The 15,491-nt window shown below is 40.4% G+C and overlaps 1 protein-coding gene across 4 annotated transcripts in view; it reads left to right on the plus strand.

Moving 5' to 3' along the window:
- Abhd18 (abhydrolase domain containing 18) overlaps nt 1–15,491 on the plus strand; it is a 47,582-nt gene that overhangs the window by 11,228 nt on the left and 20,863 nt on the right. For 3 of the 4 annotated variants that reach the window (XM_052729937.1, XM_052729941.1, XM_052729936.1), the window contains exons 3-4: nt 608–692; nt 6,520–6,620. In XM_052729937.1, coding sequence (XP_052585897.1) covers nt 608–692; nt 6,520–6,620 — 186 coding nt within the window. Of the gene's footprint in view, nt 1–607; nt 693–6,519; nt 6,621–15,491 lie in introns of those variants that run through there. The other variant, XM_052729938.1, reaches the window with a different exon arrangement.

A 15,491-nucleotide genomic window follows, 5' to 3' on the forward strand; every position in this document is an offset into this window, starting at 1 on the left:
TTCTCCAGTCCATGAATAGTTGTTTTGAATTTATTGTTTTAATACACAGTTAAATTTTTATTTCAGTTTAAAATATTTTAGTTTCAAATCTAGATTGGCTTATTGAGGAAATTAAATATTTAACTTTATAAAAAGTTTTCTTTTCATCCTTTGAGTTATTTCTGTACATTTTAGCTTATAGCATCATGACTTGGGTACAAACTAGTTTTTTAGCATCAGTTATTGCTAGGCTGGTTGAAGTTGTATGTGGTTTCCAGGCACTGATTTTCTTGGATAACCTGAATTCTCAATGGCTGTGAAACTGGAATACACTGGAGCTCATGGGAAAACCTAAGAAAAATTATTTTCAGATTGGTCCCTTTCATTTTTAATTGTAAATGTGTTCATTACTTCTGAATATTTTGTTTTTCATATTTTTAAGAAAAGTTTTCCAATTTCTAAAAGAGAAGAAAAAGTATCCTTTTCTATCAATGGTAAAAGTTGAATTTGAACATGGCTTCTTATTTGAATTTGCTAATTTTAATCACTATTCATCACTCATAACACAGTAGGTATAATAGTTAGCATAAAATGTGGTTAAAAAAACAAACTTTTTGTCTCCTAATAGACTCTTTGAATTCAGAAAGATGATTGGAAATCGAGAAAGGTGCCAGAATCTGGTTTCACACGACTATCCGGTACACATTGATAAGGTATGCAAGAACAAAGGTGAAAAGATCCATAGCAGTCATCCTGAGACAGTGCCACGGAGGATTTATGTATATTTAAAGAATGCTATTCTACCCCAACCACGTTTTAATAGTTTTATTCATAAGTAATGGGGAACATATGTTTAGCATTTGCCTGAATACACAGTATTTAGGCTGCATTTTTTTCTGAGTTTCATTTTGTATCCTTAGGCTCCTGAGGGTTCAATTATTCAACACTAAAGAAGAATATTAAAGAAGACTAGTAAGTATTAAAAGAAAGCCATCTACTTGGAGAACCAGCACATTAGGCATTATTTGCAAAAGCCACCATTAGGAAGTACCAGGGAGCTATAATAGAATACATCGCTCAAGGAATGCTAGAAAAAAATGCTCTGAACTTAGAAAAGGAGAGAATAGTTTTGAAATTGTTTTATTTCATAAGCAATCATCTGCTTTTCTGTAAAATCTAAGTATGTGTAATTGAGTACTTTGAGATATTATAGGAGAAGGGAAATAAATGGGTGAGTTTCCCAGTCCATCCCTGACCTTCGGCTGAAGTAAGTGTACTTTCATCTTTTAAATATTGGATATATTTAGATTTTCTTTGCCAGAAGATTCCCCCTGATAAAACCCAGAACTTATAAATGGAAACCTTCCCTCCACCATAGATGTTACATCTAGACTAAGTTTAAAATTTTTCTTTGTGACTCAAATTTTGGTGAATATTTCCATTTTTCTCTGGATTTTTTTTTCTTTTAAAATTATAGGCTCTTGGGTGAGGCAGTGGTGGCTCACACCTTTAATCACAGCACTTGGGAGGCAGAGGCAGGTGGATCTCAGTGAGTTTGAGGCTAGCCTGGTATACAGAGCGAGTTCCAAGACAGCCAAGGCTACACAGAGAAACCCCATCTTGGGGGTGGGGGGACACTTTTAGCCAGTGTGGTGGCTTTTGGGAAGCAAAAGCAGGAGAATCTCTGCGAGTTCCAGGGCAGCTAAGGCTACACAGAAAGACCCTATCCTCCCACCCACCCACCCCTCAAAAATTAGTAGGCTTTTACTGGCTGAGGAGATGGCTTAGTGGGTACAATCCCCATTACACAAGTATGAGAATCTGAGTTCAGATCTCCAGGACTCACTTCAAAGCCAGGCATGGAAGTGGGCACCCTTAATCAAAGATAGGAGGAGTCTTGGGGATTGCTGATCAGCTAGTCTAGTAGAAACTGCAAGCTCCAGGTTAGTCAGACTTAGTTGCAAAAAATAGAGGTGCCTTTAATCCCAGCACTAAGGAGGCAGAGACAGGCAGATGTCTGTGAGTTCAAAGCCAGCCAGTCCACATAACGAGTTCTAGGACAACTAGGGCTACATAGAAAGACTGTCTCAAAATATAGAAAACAAGTAAGTGGAGAGCAAGTGGCTCTAACTCTTGAAAAGCTATGAAGGGAATTTAACTAAACCTCTCTCCCTCTAAAGAACTCAAGATTCAAAGGTTAAGGTGGAATTCTACTCTTCAGAGGCTGAATAGCAAGTAGCTCACTGCCTCTCCTTGCTGGCGTTCTCCAAAAAGCTCTGGTGTGTCCCCTCGCCCCTCCTTATAAACCCTTTCTCACCTGGCTCCTCTCTACCACTTCCTGTCAGCTAGTTGTTGATGCAGCCTCCGGACCGCAGGTGAATTTTATTTAATCAAACACATCTGTGCATCATTAAACAAATGTTCCAGAGCATGAACAAAAGTAAATTGAAATAATATTCTACAGCAACACACAGTAAAATACATGCACAAGTAAACATACCAAGATACCAAGAGTATAGGCTTTTAAAATAAGAAGAGTGTGCCAAGTGAAAATCAAGTCTTCGTTCATCTCTGCTAGTCTCCACCTCCTGATCCTGTTTCTGTGCTCCCAGAGAGGATAGATAATCTTAACAATTTGAGATAAGACAGATCCCACCCTCAGGGTTTAAAATTTAAATTATAATTGAAGTGTCATAAAGTATACCTTTTTAAAGTATACAACGGAATGTTTTAGATTTGTTACCTAAGTATATAACCATTAACTATCAATCACTTTTTTTTTTTACTATTTTATTCCATAATATTATTGATCCCAAAGACACACTCACACTCTAGCTATCATTTCCCACTGTTTCTGTCCCCACATACTGGCAGTTACTAATTTGCTTTCTGTATTTATGGAATCTCATGTTTAGGACATTTGTTTGTTTTGTTTTGTTTTGTTTTTTGTTTTTGAGACAGGGTTTCTCTGATTGTCCTGGATGTCCTGGAACTCGCTTTGTAGACCAGGCTGAGATCCGCCTGCCTCTGCCTCCCAAGCGCTGGGATTAAAGGTGTGCACCACCACCAAGGACACTTGGTGAAATCTCTGGAGTTTTGCTAGGTTAGATATAGTTACCACATGAACCAACAATAAACTCACATATAAGAAATGCCCTCCTAGGACATTTCTTATAAATGGAATTATGCAGTATGTGGTCTTTGGTGTTTGGCTCTTAGAAACTATTTTTAATTTATTAATTTTTACTTATTTATTGTGTTGTGTACATAGTGTATGTGGGTGGTCACAGATGCCACCTCACACATGTAGATTAGTAGACTAGAGGACTCTGTATAGACTTGGTTCTCTCCTTCCACCTCATAAATTCATAGACATTTGGGTTGTTTCTACTATTTGTTAGCTATTATGACTGTTATGAATAATGCTACTGTGAACTCGCAAGTACAAATGTTGTGTGAACATTCTTACAAAGTAGTTATGTTTACTATATATGTGAGTTTATTGTTGGTTCATGTGGTAACTATATCTAACCTAGCAAAACTCCAGAGATTTCACCAAGTATCAGCACCATTTTATATCCCCACCAGCACTGTACAGGAATCCCAGTTCGACCAGATTCTCACCAGCACGTGTACTTTCCTCAGCCCTTCTAATATAAATATCTCTGTACTTGTGACTTGTGTCTCCCTAGTATGAATGATGCTGAACTTCTTACTATGTTGGGTCAATTGCTAGGTCTTTTCAAATCCTTTGCTCGTTTTCTTAAGAAAGTTTTATTTGTGTGTGTGTGCAGTGCCTGGAGAGGCAGGAATGTTTTGGATCCTCTGTAGCTGGAGTTACAGTTGTGGGCCACCTGGCATGGGTGCTGGGGACTGAACTCTGGTCCACTGCAAGAACAAGTACTCTTAAGTGCTGAACCATCTGCCAGTTTCCTTTGCTCATTTTTACAGTTTGATTATTTATCTGCTGAGTTGTGTCTTGCCCTGTGTTCTCTAACTTTGTATCTATCTTACGATGTTTTTATTCCCTTGCAGCCAGCCTCACATTGCCTGTTGAATTATTTATTCCCCTTTCACATTAGTTGTCCCTACCCTCTGTATAGATCATTAGTGAGATATTAGCTTGTGATGCCTCTTTTATCAACTTAGTTTTTGAAAATAGATAAGGAAATAGGTTTGGTTTAGTTTTGAGACAGGATCTCACTGTGTAGCCCTGGCTGGTCTAGAATTCACTATGTAGACCAGGCTTGCCTTGAGCTCACAGAAATCTGCTTGTGCACCATCACCCCTGGCCAGGAAATCTTAAGCTATAGTAAACGACATGAAAATAGAATAGAGGGTATTCCTCCCTTTGGGTCCCTCCTACTCCTGAGAGTTCTTTCTCATTTTTTCTTACTAAACCTATGGTTACTGTCAAAAAAGGGGGCAAAGGGGATGAAATTCTTGGATTAGTACTTTACAGATTTATTTTTCTTTGAGCATTTTTTTAAAATCCAGTGCAGCTCCAATTAATCAGTATAGAATTTGGGGAGCTGAGATTATAGATCTGTTGATAGGTTGTTTGCCTAGCTCACACAAGGCCTGGGGTTTGATAGCCAGCCCTCTATAAAACCTGTTGTGGTGGCACACACCTGAAATTCTAGCACTTGGCAAGTGGAAGCAGAGGATTAGAAGTTGAAAGACATCCTTGACTATACAGTGAGTTCAAGGCAAGTCTGAGTTACACACACAGAAGATACACAGTATATAATATAGCGTTAAAGTCATCTCTATTTAGGTAAAGACAGTACAGTCAGATCAGGAATACTCTGAAAAGGAAGAATGACAAAGAGATTAATGTAGTCATATATATAAATGAGTGTTGTAAACCTGCACTTACTGACAATATTCTACTGGTGCAAAAATATAGGTTGATTAGAGTCTGATAAGCAAGGCTTGGTAACACAGCAGGTGGTAAAATAGCATTTTAACCTTTTTTTTAAATTAATTAAATTTAATTTTAATTAGTTAATTAATTTTAATTTTAATTAATTTGGTTTTTCGAGACAGGGTTTCTCTGTGTAACAGCTCTGGCTGTCCTGGAACTCACTCTGTAGACCAGGCTGGCCTCGAGCTCACTGAGATCCACCTGCCTCTGCCTCTGAGTGCTGGGATTAAAGGCATGCACCCTGCCACTGCCACCACCCAGCCTTAACCTTTTTTTTAAAATTTGGATTGTTAAATAGATATTTGCTCAACCATCTACATTTTGTGGTTTGTTTTATTTTTGTTGTCATTTTTGAGACAGGAAATCTCTGTAGCTCTGGCTGTCCTGGAACTCACTCTGTAGACCAAGCTAGCCTCAGACTCAGAGATCTGCCTGACATGCCCCAAGACACCCAGCTTGTTTTTCTTTTTTTAATGGTAGGGACAAGGAATGTAGTTCATTAGTAGAGTGCCTGCTGTGTGGAAGAAAACACATTTGCTAATGTTAATTCACAGACATAATGCTGGACTTTGAAAAATTGAAGCCACTAACATGGATGGAGTTTTGTTTTTATTTTTTTAGTGTTTGTTTATGTGATACTTTCCTGCTACTTTAATTTTAACCTTTGATCTGAAATAAAGTTTTTTATTTTAAGGAATGACTTACTGAGAAGTAAGCCTAGGTATTGAATGTTAACCTTTTTTGTCTGAATTTTTTGAGAAAAGGTCTTGCTATGTAATCCAAGCTAGCTTTGAATTTATGAGGCTCCTGCCTCAGCTTCAAAACCATAGTGATTTTAAGCATGTGTTACCACCACTGCCTATAAATTGCCTTTACTACAGATGGAAATCCCCTTTTCTCCTTATGTAATGCACCAGCAGGTAGCATGACATCAGACCACTCTGAATATTTGGTATTAGCTTAGACTGCACCAATTATTGCTGCTTCCAAGTTGTACTTTTGAATGCTTTTATATTAAGTCCTTTTGATTGTTTTTGTTTAAGTGGTACCTAGAGTTGAACCCAGGATCTCCCTGCTAGCCACGTGCTTTGTACTAAGCTGTACTTCTAGCCCTGTTGAATGGTACTGAATTCCTTTAACTTGTATTTTATTTTGAGACATTGCATGCCAGTGTGTGAATTAAATTTATTATTTCCCAACTAGACTGTAGAGTAGAAGGAAAACAAATATGTGAAGGAGAAGCTGTCTTTAAAAAGGCATGATGGATAATTCTCTGTTAGGTAAAGATAAATGGAGGAATTTGAAAGAGAAGCATGAAATTTTTCAGAAAATATCAGTTATATGATAGTCTTTAAATAAATATGAAACTGTAAATAGTCTTGAACAAAAATATATCTTTTGGTGGGAAAAACAGTGGGGTTAAAGGGAAACATAGGAAGCACTGAAAAGGGTTTTGGTGCTAAGGATTTTCTTGTTGATAAAAATGAGGCTTAAGTGAAAGAACTGAGAGAATGTTATTTTTTAGTTGAATAGAATTTTTAATCATCAAAAAGTCCATTATAGACCAATACCTTAGTCTACTTTGCATACACCTTGGTTTTCTTTTCTTTTAGGTTGAAGAACAGTCAGATTGTAAGATCCTAGATGGACACTTTGTTTCTCCCATGGCCCACTATGTGCCTGGTATCATGCCAATTGAATCCGTGATTGCAAGGTAAGAGTCTGTTCAGCAAGCGAGATTAGCGAGTTGAGTCTAGCAAAGTGCAAAAGTGCTTGAGTACACGTGAGTACTGCTTATGCTCACAGTGTGGATGATGCCCTAAATGTCCACACTGGGAAATTAATTACCCTCTCATGCTTATTGCTACTGACATGGAAATGAGGCCACACTCTATGAAGCTTAAGAAGTCAACACTGTTTTCATAAATCCAGACATTCACATGGTCACATAGAAACGTTTCCAAAGGATTTTAGTCATGTGCCAACTCTGCTTATCTCTGAGTAAAGAGAGTTTGTCTTTCAGATTTTCACTTTGAGTAGCAGTAAGATAGCTTAGAGGGTAAAGACACCTGACCAATTCCCAGGACCCAAATGGTAGAAGGAGAGAATTCCCCCAAGTTGTCCTGACTTCCACATATGTGCCCACACATACACACATCCACAATAAAATTTCGTTTTTAAGTATCTTTCATGATGGTGCTGTAGAGATGGTTTAGCAGTTAAGAGCAGTGGCTATTCTTTCAGAGGAACCATGTTCAATTCCCAACACCCACATGGTGGCTCACAACCATCTGTAACTCTAGTTCTGTAACTCTCAGATCCAGTGATCTCTTCTGGTCTCTGTAGGCATAGTGTAAGACATCAATGCAGGCCAAACACTCATATACATAAAATGAATATAAATAAATATATTTTTTAAATTTCTGTAATTCTGGGGCTGGAGAGATGACTCAATAGTTAAGAGCACTGGCTGCTCTTCCACAGGATCCAGGTTTAATTTCCAGCACCAACATGGCTACTGGAAACTATTAGTAACTCCACTAATAAGGGATCTGATTCCCTCTTCTGTTATGCATTTGATGCTCAGACATACATTCATTTAAATACTTATACACATAAAATAACAATCTCAAAGTCAGATGTGATGGTGCATGCCTTTAATTCCAGCACTCATGAGGCAGAGCCAGGCAGATCTCTTTGAGTTCTAGGCCAAACTGGTCTGCGTAAGTGAGTTCCAGTTCCGACAGTGATACATAGTGTGACCCTGTCTCAAAAAAAAAAAAAAAAAAAAAAAAAAAAAACAATGAATTATATCTCAAAAATATTTTCTGTGATTCTGGCTGTGATTGTAGCTCAATGGTAGAGCACTTACTTAAATTTTCAATGGGCATATACACTTTCTATAATTGAAAAAAAAAGGGTATCTTTAAGTGAAGAAATTAAATAGCACCAATAATTTAGACTATGTAGGCTATACAAGTTTTCCTCAGCAAAGTTCCTCAGGGTGGTTTATAATTAGCATATGAGTTGTAAATCTAAGTAGGTATTCTAAAATATCAGTTCATTATTAACCCTTGGCTTTCTGGATTGTTTGAGACAGTCTTCCCAAGTGACCCTGACTGGCCTGGAATTTATGATCCTACTGCATCCAGGGTGCTGATTTTACAGGTTCCCACCACATCTAGGGTGCTGATTTTAAAGGTTCCCACCACATCCAGGGTGCTGATTTTAAAGGTGTCCACTGTTATTTATTAAGCGGCGCTATTTATTGTTTGAGAAAAGCCACGAGATACAACAAAGCCCACTATAAGAGTTTATTAAGGGAAGGGAACAGAAGGGGGTGCTTAGGCCTATGGTAAGATCGTGCAGGAAGAGAGGGCAGAGGGATGAGTGGGACCCACTTTTATAGATTACTCCCACACTTGCAAATATGGGCTTATGTAGCTACGCCACAAATGTGCATAGATTATGTGATCACACAGTACACGGATTACGTAGGATGTAAGGCCCTGGGATGACTAAACATCTTGCCAGCACATGCACGGTCACTGGGGAGTGCCTAGGAATTCTAACATTCCAGACTCTTTGTTCTTATAAAAAATGGTGGGTGAATGGTAATGGGTGTGTCGTGTCTCCCAAAACTGCTTCCAGCTGACTCGTTGGGCATCGGTTAACTTTTGGAGTTAAGGAAGGGGGCTTTTGAGGTAGCCAGACATTCTGAGGTAGTGGATTATTCTCTGCTGCTTTGGGAATCGTCCATCATCTTCCACTGCTTCAGGCTCTGTGACTGTTTGGGTCTGACAAAGTGCTGACGAGGCAGAAGAGGGAGTGGGTCCTGGGACCAGGAAAGTTTGAATTATACTTATCTGGAGTGGATCTGACCTGTCTAGGTAGATTTAAGCTCGTTCTGGAGCTCAGGAGAATTTTTAAACATATTAAGAAGTGCCGGGAGCCATTCCCTGGCGGTGGATGGGTCCTGCAGAGGGTGTAAGGAGTCAACGGGAGAAGGAAATGAGCCAGGCCATGGTGGTTGGGAGAATCTTGCAGCCTGACTGACTAGCAGCCAGAGTGTTTCTTTATACAGAATTTAGTTAGCAGGGATACATTCATGATGTTCCAAAACATAGATCATATCATTTTTGTTTTTGGAAATGTGTTTTACTTCCTTTTGCTCATCTTTTAGTCATCATTAATAAACTATGACAGAACAGAGTTATCATTTCCAATCATTTCCCCTCAAGTTTTGACATCATTAATAAACAGAGTTATCATTTTACTCATTAACCCCATGACCCAATTTTTGAGAATCTAGAGGCATATGACAGCCTGTGCTCAGGCTGGTTGCTTTGGCTGCTTCAAGGACACTAGACCAAAACAAAATCTTCAACCACTTTGGGCATTTTGTCATGTCTCAAGCAGTGTGTTATTAACTCTTAGTGGTCAGAGTGCCCAGGAAAAATCCTCAGGCTAAAGCTGCTGTAGTTATTATTCAAATTCTGACATAATATAATCAATGTTCACATTTATATTTTCATAGAATTTGTCTATATGTCTAATCCTGGCATTCTGTTGTTCCTTGGTCATATGACATTATAGTGGCTCTACATGAGCTAACTTCTAAGAGAGGGAGGTCCTAACACCTCATACTTTTATCATCTTTCCACTCCATACTTTACTCATCAGTATGTCTCTATATAGGGAAGAGTTGTATGCCATGTAATTGTCTGAGTGTACAGTGGGAAGAGGCTTGTAATCTGAACTGTGGCCAACTCCTCTAGCCCACTGGATATTGTTGACCTTTTTTAAATTTACTTTGTTTTGAATATCTTGTTCCAGTGTAAGTGCAGGGAGAGATGTTTCAAGAATGTCTAATAGCCTCATGAAGAGACCTCTGGCTTCTTTATGTGTCACAACCTCCAAGGCATAAGGAAGACCTTCAAGTAGATAAGGATATCTCCCTCAAAGTGTGTAGGGGGGAATAGTATGTTCAGGACTTTCTTGGATAAGCTTAGAAGCAGCATTTCTGGGAGAAGGCATAAATGATTCATAAGGAACTTTCCATCAACCCAATATCCTCAAATTGTACAAATATTAAAAGTGCCCCAAGTATGTAACAGGTGAAGATGAAAACCAAAGGTGACATGGCAGCCATCACGTGGCTCAGCCTTGCTGCATCTTTGTCAAACAGCTGTGCCGGCTTTATGACTTCTGCCATTCCATTCAGATATGGCTGTGCCAAAGAAGTAGCCACAAAAGAAAAAAAAAAAGAAGTAGCCACAGGAAATTCAAAATTTTGGGCTGGTAGCCATGATATTATAATGTTTAGTACTCTGCTATCAGAATTTTTTTCATTCAATAATTATATTTATGATATTAATTACATTAATTGTATTGATTTATTACATTCATGATATTATGTCCTGATACTATTGCCCATTTGTGGGGTTTTTCCATCACACAAAACAGAGATTCTGTACTTAGTAAATTATTACTCTATATTCCTTTTTTCTCTATCTTGAGATAACGTCTAATCTTTCTGTCTCTATGAATTTGTATATTCTATATATTTCATGTAATACAATTCTATAGTATTTGTCCTTTTTTAAATGTAAAAACATTTTATGGACAACTGCAGGAGTAATAATACACAGACAGCTTGAACATAAAAACAGGTTATAATTTAAAAGTCCAGAGTTATTTTAAACAGTAAAATATTTTCTCTGTAGAAAATAGTGTAAATGATAACATTTCCCAATAAGCCTTTTTAAGCCAAATGATCTGCTATCAGAACTTTATTGGTTAGTCTTAGCAAGAGAGAGAGAGAAATCTGGAACATGCTTTTAATTTTTGCCTGAGATAAGCCTTATCTAAGACAAACCTCAAGGCTCCTGTTTTCTTTAGTAGTTTAGCATCCAGGAGACATAGGTGATCAATTGCTGAGGGCATTTAACAGTAATAGATTGTTATATTAAAGTCTGTTTTTTTGCAGAGTCCAGACCCTTTTGAGTCTGGGGGTGTAAATACTTCTGGACTGTTACTATTCCTTACTGCCTGGGTATACTTGATGGTCCTTGGCCTCCGGCTCTATGGTGGTCCTATAACAATTAGCTGAGTAGCAACTGGATGATACTAATAGGGGAATGGTATCTAGCAATAGAAGGATTCTGGGTGTCCCAGACTTTGGGGTCCACCTGAGAGGCTGGCAAGGGAAAGGAAATGCTAGAGCTAGTAGGCTGGGTGGCTAGGTGGAGAAGGAGAGGTACTGCTGACGAGTCTAGAGTGAGGCAAATGGGGGGAGCAAACGAAATAAAAGCTCCTACCTTAGCTAGAAAATCTCTCCCCATTAGGGGCACAGGGCAGGTTGGCACAACTAAAAATGTGTGGGTGAGAGGGATACCCCTGAAAATACAATTAAGAGGTGGAATCTGGTGAGGTAGGTAAGGCTGTTCCCCTACCCCGACAATAGGGAAATGAGGAGCAGTGGGACTCCAAAACACCCTCAGGATTGAGTAAGTGGCTCTGGTGTCCAATAGGAAGGAAGTGGATCGCCCTGATACTGTAATGGCTGTCCTGAGTTCCCTGTGAGAGATGGCACCTTCAATCTTCGCCCATAGCCAAGCCTAGGAGATTGACTGGAGGGTGGGCTTTGTTTGACGTCCCCATGCCACAAGGTGCACGGGGGCAGTCAGCTGACCAGTGTCCTTCTCAGTGGCACTTCGGACAAGGCCCAGATGGTGGCCTGCATGGGACAGGGCATGCACAAGCCCAGTGGCCTTCTCTACCACAATTAAAAAAAGGACCTGGAGGCCTTCGGGTGGCCAGTCAGATAGCATGTGCCAGCATTTGGCAGTTCTGTTTATGGGCTTTCTCATCTCTCTCATGGTGTGCCTTAAATGCTGCCTGTGAGGTCAGAGGCCCTCTCTCCAGGCACTTAAGTTTAGCCCTGATGTCAGGGAAGCTCTATAAGACAAAGTGGGTCATAAAGAGCTGTCTGCCCTCTGGGCTCTCAGGATGTAGGCTAGTATACTGTAAGAGAGCCTTTGTAAGCCTAAACCATTCTAAGAAATGAGACAGATTTTCTTCCTTATCTTGAATTATTGGGAACCACCTCGGCCTGGGGTGGATGGGCAGCATCAGTTTGATGAACTTCATCTGCATGTGTCCTAGCCTGCTCCCAAACTCCTCTATGTTCCTCAGAGCAGCTAGAGAATGAGTGACAGGAGGATTGAAGGTGGGAGCCAGAGTCAGGTGGTTGGAGCATCCTGATTTTGGAGAGGAGGAGGGGGCTAGAGGAGGAGCCAAAGGGGCAGACTGCTGAGGAGCGGGAGCAGGAGGTCGGATAGGCGGAGGTTCATTTGCAAAGTCCAGAGCGGTAGTCAAAGATTCCTCAGGTTCAGGTTGCTTAGCTAGGAGCACATGGGCAGGAGAGAAGGAATCAAGAAGGCAGGGTTTGGAGCTGAGGTTAAAAAAAAAAAAAGGCTTGGATATAAGGCAACTCTTTCCATTAGCCTGTTCTCTGGAAGAGTTAGATCATTCCTGTAAAATATCAGGGTCTAAGGAGCCATTAGGTGGCCATTTTTTATTGTTTTCTAAGGGATATTTAGGCCATTTCTCAGAGGAGGATTGGGACTAGTAGGAGGAAGCCTTATTTCCCATGGCTGTAGCAGAGAGAGAGAAAAAAATGTGATCCAAGACTATAATCTCAGGCATCCCCGAGAATCAAGTGAGGATTTGGGATTGGCACAAGTCATTCATTGCTTCGCCAAGCCAGAGAATGAGGGCCAGGACATACCTAGTATGAGGACCCCCCAGAGGTCTGACAGCATTCAGTGCTTCATCAAGCGGAGAATGAGGGAGAGGCATACACAGTCCCAGTAATCCCCTGCCCCAGGGGTCTGACAGCAAGAAGGATATCTCAGACCACAGCCGTGGGAAAAGCCGGCAATGGGGGCCAACAGTAGCCGATAAGGGTCGTGGACGAGTGTTCCCCCAATCTTGGGGACACAAGAGGGACGCTGGAAAATCTACAGTCATTCCCATGGGTCCAGGGGACTGTTTACACTGGCTGGAAAGGGAAAACTCACCAATTGAAGCAGCCGGTGTTATGCGAAGTGATCCAGTAGCCGGGCAAATGGAAAAGTGGGCAGTCATAAACCTCGGTACAGGGTTCCGGGCACAGAGTGCCAGGAGGGCCTGCTTTGTCCTGGCACCAGTGTTATTTATTAAGCGACGTAATGTTATTCATTAATTGGCACTGTTGTTTACTGTGCAAGAAAAGCCACGAGGTACAGCAAAGCCCATTATAAGAGTTTATTAAGGGAAAGGAACAGAAGGGTGTGCTTAGGCCTATGGACAGATCGTGCAGGAACAGAAGGGGTAGAAGGATGAATGGGACCTGCTTTTATAGATTCCTCTGCACATGCGCATATGGGTTTACATAGCTATGCCATGCATGCCCATAGATTACATGATCAGATCACACTGCGTGCAAGTTATGTGAGCATGCAGTGCACAGATTGTGTAGGACAAGGCCCTGAGATGACTAACCATCTTGACAGCGCATGCATGGTCATGAGGGAGTGGCTAGGAAGTCTAACATCCACCACTTCCAGGGTGCTGATTTTAAAGGTGTCCACCATCACTCCTGGCTTTGGATCTTTGGATCTTTATGCCATTAATTTGCTTGGTTGAAATGTTTATTATTCATAGTGTAGTGGTTCATAGTAACCCATTGTGTGTATGTGCATTGTATGGCTTTGCACATTTGTGTGTCTTTGCATGTCAGACCAGAGATCAGTGTGGGAACACAGTCCAGGAGTGGAGTCATGTGAGAATTCTGGGTGCTTGTGAGAAAACTCCAAGAAAAGAAGATAAGAGTCTTGTGACTTCATTTTCTTTAAAACACTGATTTGTTCTTGGAATGTGTTTCCATGCTCCTCCCAGATGTAGCAGATAGGAGTAAGTTTATTTCAGCTGTTATTATTCATGTTCCTCTATGGAAAAACATGGTTTTGCCACCTGCAGTTTTGCCCTTGTGATTATATACTTTACTCAGGATGCTTCCTAACCCTCAGATTATAAATTGTCTGATGCTCTGAATGAAGTTGGCTATTGCATGAGACATCAGTCTGTCTCCTTTTTAGGCCCCTTTCTCCCAGGTTCACACTGCCAACTAGAGTGGTAAACATACATCTGTTCTCTTTTGTTCTCCACCGTGGGGGACCAGCCCCCACACTTATTTACCCCAGGAACTCTTGAGGAATCAGGGGTAATTGACTTAAGTTAGAAACAGAGAGAAAACACAGGATAGACTCAGGTGGGCCTGGATCCTTATCCACTGGCCCAGAACTTCATTCCAAAGGTCTGTTTATAACAATACCAAGGGGTGGAGCAAAAGACCTCCCCCTTAGTTAAAGTCACCTGGTACCCAGGCCCGTGGTCCAATCAACCTCTTACGCAGTCCCGCTGGGTACAGCCACTAGGAAACCTAGTGGGCTGCAACAGGTCCCTCTTTATATTTTAAAAGAAAAAACTCTTGATGCAACTGCATCAAACTTAACATGATAATTCTACTATAAACAGAACTATACAAAATTATAATTTTTACTTTCAACCTTCCTACGAACCTACATTCAAAAACAATTTCTTAATAGAACTATACAAAACATAACATTATTTCACTCAAGTAGCATGAAAATATTTTTTAAATTAAATATACTGAGGAATATTAATTCTCCCTTTTCTTTATATTTTGAATTAAATCTTGAGCCTAGTTAGAAAACCTAAATTTCTCTATAAGCAGTTCCATTTTTACATAAACATTTCATAAGTCATCACCATTGATAGAATCTATATACATAAACAAATTCAAACTTGTCCCATTGTAATGAAACCATTACTGCCCATTTCATTTCTTAAGTTCAAAAGTTCAAAAGAGTTCTGGTACCATTTCTAAAAGTTCCTCTGAGCATTCTTAGTCAGGGCCTGGCTTGTCAGCTGCCCTTAAGTCTGTGTATAGCTGTCAGAGTCGTAATGACTCTGAAGCAAACAGTTCCAAATATGAGAAGTCCCACAACCAAAACTTTTCAGTTCAAGCAAGTCTCTTTGAAACTTTAGCTACCACTGCTCTTTGCAGACTATAGCCTTCTGTAACCAGTCCACTCCCAGACCAGGCTAGAGAGCTTCGTGTCATAGCCATAAGTGCTCAAGACTCCTTCAGTTGTCATGAACTGAAACTGTGGCCTTTCCAAAGCAACCCCAGCTTTGGGAGGAAAACTCAATCACCTGCATCGTTGATGGGCCAAGTGCTCAGCAAACCAGGTCTGGAATCCTCCATAGCAGTCAGCAGTTTTTGTAGAGTTTTAGTTTGGCTGTTCAGCCTGGAGCACTCAGCAGTTCCCACATGTCTTAGCTGCTTGTCCAGCACTGACACCATTCTGCTCTCGGCCTCCAGAAGCATTCTGAACTCTGTCATCTCCGCTGTTCACTGCTGCTCTGCTTGTGGTTCATCTTTCCTGAGGTGATGCAAACTGCTGGACTTTCTCCGCCATTTGCCTCTCTCGGGGTGTAGTGTCTCAAAGGTCGC

Source organism: Peromyscus californicus, unplaced genomic scaffold (assembly GCF_007827085.1).
Source record: "Peromyscus californicus insignis strain IS unplaced genomic scaffold, ASM782708v3 Scaffold_9__1_contigs__length_137607984, whole genome shotgun sequence".
Lineage (NCBI taxonomy): Eukaryota > Metazoa > Chordata > Mammalia > Rodentia > Cricetidae > Peromyscus > Peromyscus californicus.